The sequence below is a fragment of the Ailuropoda melanoleuca genome, chromosome 6, assembly GCF_002007445.2.
Source record: "Ailuropoda melanoleuca isolate Jingjing chromosome 6, ASM200744v2, whole genome shotgun sequence".
NCBI classification, from domain to species: Eukaryota; Metazoa; Chordata; class Mammalia; order Carnivora; family Ursidae; genus Ailuropoda; species Ailuropoda melanoleuca.
Genome location: NC_048223.1, coordinates 16597363 through 16602019, shown reverse-complemented (window position 1 = coordinate 16602019; position 4657 = coordinate 16597363). Strand labels below are relative to the sequence as shown.

General features: G+C 40.1%; 1 protein-coding gene across 8 annotated transcripts in view; it reads left to right on the top strand.

The window, feature by feature from the left end:
- Positions 1–4657, top strand: part of NEK11 (NIMA related kinase 11) — a 231332-nt gene that overhangs the window by 163754 nt on the left and 62921 nt on the right. For all 8 annotated transcript variants that reach the window (XM_019803185.2, XM_034662010.1, XM_011229202.3 and 5 more), the window contains one exon: positions 1199–1259. In XM_019803185.2, the coding sequence (XP_019658744.2) occupies positions 1199–1259 (61 nt within the window). The remainder of the gene's footprint in view (positions 1–1198; positions 1260–4657) is intronic.

The following is a 4657-nucleotide window of genomic DNA, read 5'->3' as shown; positions in this document are numbered from 1 at the left end:
AAAAATAAATGAATAAATAAATAAAAATTAAAAATTGGATCATACTACAACAAGATAAAAAGATTTTACACAGTGAAAGAAACCATCAACAAAACAAAAAGGCAATCTACTGAATGGGAAAAAAATCCTTGCAAATGATATATCCAAGAAGGGTTAATATCCAAAATATATAAAGAAATTATACAACTCAACACCAAAAAAACCAAATAATCCAATTAAAAAATGGGCAGAGGACCTGAATAGACAGTTTTCCAAAATAGACCTACAATGTCCAACATGAAAAGATGCTCAACATCACTAATCACCAGAGAAATGCAAATCAACACCACGGTAAGACATTACTTTATACCTGTCAGAACAGCGAAAATAAAAAACACAAGAAATAACAAATATTGGTGAGGATATGGAGAAAAAGGAATCTTCATGCACTGTTGGTGGGAATGCAAATTAGTGCAACCACTGTGGAAAACAGTATGGAGGTTCCTCAAAAAAATAAAAATAGAATTACCATAAGATTCAGTAATTCCACTACTGGGTATTTAACCAAAGAAAACCAAAACATTGAAAAGATATATGCACCCTTATGTTTTTTGCCACATTGCTTACAATAGCCAAGATATGGAAGCAGTCCAAGTGCTCATTGATAGATAAAGATGGATAAGGAAGATGTGATATATATATACAATGGAATATTACTCAGCCATCAAAAAGAATGAAGCAACATGGATGGCCCTAGAGGATATTCTGCTAAGTGAGAAAAAGAAAAAGTCAGAAAAAGACAAATACCACATGATTTCACTCATATGTGGAATTTAAGAAACAAAACAAACGAGCACACAAAGAAAAACAGAGACCAAAAGCTGCTCTTAAATACAGAGAACACATTGGTGGTTGCCAGAGGGAAGGTGGGTGGGGGAATGGGTGAAATGGGTGAAAGGGATTAAGATTATACTTAACTTGATGAGCTCTGAGTAATGTATGGAAATGCTGAATCATTATATAGTACACAAGACTAATATAACACTGTATGCTAATTATACTTCAATTGCAAAAAAATTTTTTCATAGGATTGTACTGTCAAATAATTTTGCCACCAGATTTTTTTGTTTTGTTTTGCCTAAATGTAGCAAGAACATTTTTCTATGTCAATAAATATTCTTCTGTCATACATGGAAGTAAATCCCTCTTGTTTTGACAGGACAGTGATATTGAAGCACTGGTCGGGTGTTTGGAAAATGTCCTGGGTTGCACCTCTCTAGGTAAGTTGCTTCAAATTCCAAAATGTAGTGCTACCTGCTGATTCTAATGGAATATCTGAGGAGTAGAAAACTTGGAAGGAAACTTTTTTTTTTTTAAGATTTTATTTATTTATTTGAGAGAGAGAGAGCACGAGCAGGGGGAGCAGCAGAGGGAGAGGGAGAAGCAGGCTCTCCGCTGGGCAGTGAGCCCAATTTGGGACTTGATCCCAGGACCCTGGGATCATGACCTGAGCCAAAGGCAGTTGCTTAAATGACTGAGCCACCCAGGCCTCCCACTTGGAAGGAATCTTACAGATATTTCAGTCCAACCTCTTCATTTTATACAGGAGGAAACTGAGGCCAATAGAAGTTGAAAGTCTGGCCCAGGGCCAGGCAACGCAAAGTTTATTACTGTAAGTGACCGGCAGTCTCCAAGGATGAGACAGTTGGAATTCAGTGGTCCATTGTGATCAAATGGTGGCCTGGCAGTGCCTAATAATAGGTTTTCCAGGTTCCCCGGAAGAGGTATCTCCTACCTCAGTCTTCCTGTAGAAACAGATTGCATTCAGTCAAGCGGCAAGGACCATCACTCCGAAGGTCAGTCAGTTACTGGAAGTGATTTGGTCTGAAAAACAAAACCGAAATTTCTTTAACATTGTCAGTCTCAATAAATGGGATGGCTGTGCTTCAGGGATAAAACCCTGTTTCTTAGTTTCTCCTTCTTTTTCTTTAATCGGAAAAGCCCAACTGTGGAAACGTCTAGCAGTAGATGATACATCGTCACACCTGATATGGGTAGAAGGACAGAGGATATACCTACAGGTCCTGGGTGAAACGGGCTGAGATATTTTTCTTTGAAATTCGATTGTGGGTTTTTAAAGTTTTTAATTGCATGACCAAAAGCAATCCCGTCACAGGGAATGGCAGGGATAAAGACCAAGTGTTCAGTTGTGCAGACATTCACCACTATTTTCTTAGGAGCTTCATGCACAGTTTATATCCTTTTTGTAGCTTACCACATGTTTCTGTGCGCGAAGCCGCGGTCATAAACAGGGCTCCTGGGTTTTTCTCCTGATCATCACCCTACAGTCTGTTCAACTGCACATCGGTAGCACTTACCAGGTACATTTAACTCCCAAGTATGAATGTGAAGACCAGGAAGGCTTTCCTTTAGCCAAGTCACTTTTCTTCTCCAGACCTTGGATTAGATCAGTAAGTTTCAGACTGGGTTCCTTGGGGACCCCCAGGCACAGACAAGGCTTGAGCAGCTGGAGAACAGAACCCATGTCTACACTGCTCATCTGTGTTTCACCAGAGTCTGACACAGTGTCTGATACAGAGGAGGCCTTTAACAGATATTTTAATATATTTTTAAGAGAAATGAGATGCACACCCTGCTCCTTTACCAGCTTCAACCGAAATAGTTTCACTCTTATCTGTTTTATAAATGAGACTTATACATAAAGTTGTGTCTTGAAAAAGATAGATTCCACTGCAAAGAAAGAAATTAACGCTGGATTGGATAGATGATATCTAAATTCCCTTTTAGACTGTATGCTTTTATAAAAGTGAGCAATAGAAACATGGAATAAAAAATGCATTTATCTCTGCCTGGAGCTGCCCTCAAGTGACAAAAAGGGAACAAAGCTGATATAAACTTACAGGACAAAAGGAGAGATGGATGCTAGTGAGAGCTGTTAGCTCATTTGAGAAGCTAGGAAGCAGATGGATGTGTGGTGAGCAATTTAGAAGACAGACAAGGTGAAAGCTACATGCCTAAGATGTGTGCAGGAAAGGAGAGCAGCTAAGGGGCAGGCTAGCGGACTTTGAGATGACGGGGAGCATGCTTTTGAAATACCTGTCTGGGGAGGTACTCACAGTGGGACCTTCATCACAGATGAGAATATTATTACTTTCAGAATTCCGAGCTTCCAGCATTACACAGAAGCCATGAAGAAATATCCTTGTGCGATGTTATAGGGAGAGACTGCTCGGGGAGCTAGTACCTGTTTTGCTCTAACTACATTTTGGGGGGAGATTCATAGATACAGTGATCACTGTGGCATTAATATATGTCAGAATGTTAACAGGATCCGAGGGACAATGTAAACTAAAATGTGTCAGAGTATAAGCCTTGTCACTTGGAAATGAAACCTCTGTGAATTGAGGGTGGCTTTACTCACAGTCAACATAGGCCTATGCATTTTGGAAATGCCCTATTGCCTGTGGAGCAGGTTAAGCTGTTAAGTGTCAACCACAAATATTTTCAAGAGCTTCTCCGAACCCTCAACAAGACAGGAAAAACAACAGGTGCAAATGTCCTTTCTAGTTATTTGGACCATGCAGATTTTTAACTTTGCAGCCCTGAAAACGTTGTGTGCAGTGGTTTGACCCCAACCCCAGATTTAGTTTTATTTCTATTTAAAACAGGGGCAGTGATATTTTCCCTGCCTGTATCAATAGGAAGTAGAGAGAATGAATTGAGTTAGCACTTGTGTAGCTTCAAGAGATCCTGAATTCAAAGGGACCCTTTTGAATTCCAAGTTCAGTATATTAGGTTCCTCCATACATCAGGGTCATTTTAAAGCCTTTAGATCAGTGGTTCTCCCACTTGAACATGCATCCGAATCACTTAGAGGGCTAGTAAAAATGCAGGTCTGGTGCGTGGCCAACAATTTGTATTTCTAACAAGTTCCTAAGCAGTGCTGATGTTCCAGGTCCAGACCACATTTTGAGAACCATAGCTTTAGAGTTCTTAAGCCCTGAAATTCTTACTGTGCACCCCATACCAATTTATAGTCCAAACAAAAATTGCTAAAGTATAAAATAAAAATTTTATTTATTAAAATTATTTTTTTAAAGATTTTGTTTATTTATTCGACAGAGATAGAGACAGCCAGCAAGAGAGGGAGCACAAGCAGGGGGAGTGGGAGAGGAAGAAGCAGGCTCATAGCGGAGGAGGCTGATGTGGGGCTCGATCCCATAACGTCGGGATCACGCCCTGAGCCGAAGGCAGACGCTTTAACCGCTGTGCCACCCAGGTGCCCCTATTTATTAAAATTATAATTTGCCCATCAGCTAAACTGAAAATAGCTCCTTTCTACATTTTTCCCTCTTTATGGGATGCTGTCTGTGTGCTGGGCCATTTGGCACTATATACAGGAGTTACTGAGTTTCCCTGGAAACAATATTGTATTTTTGCCTCATCCTCAGCATCTGCATCAGACATTCAGAGTCTGGTGGGCTCANCCACCCAGGCGCCCCTATTTATTAAAATTATAATTTGCCTATCAGCTAAACTGAAAATAGCTCCTTTCTACATTTTTCCCCTTTATGGGATGCTGTCTCTGTGCTGGGCCATTTGGCACTATATACAGGAGTTACTGAGTTTCCCTGGAAACAATATTGTATTTTTGCCT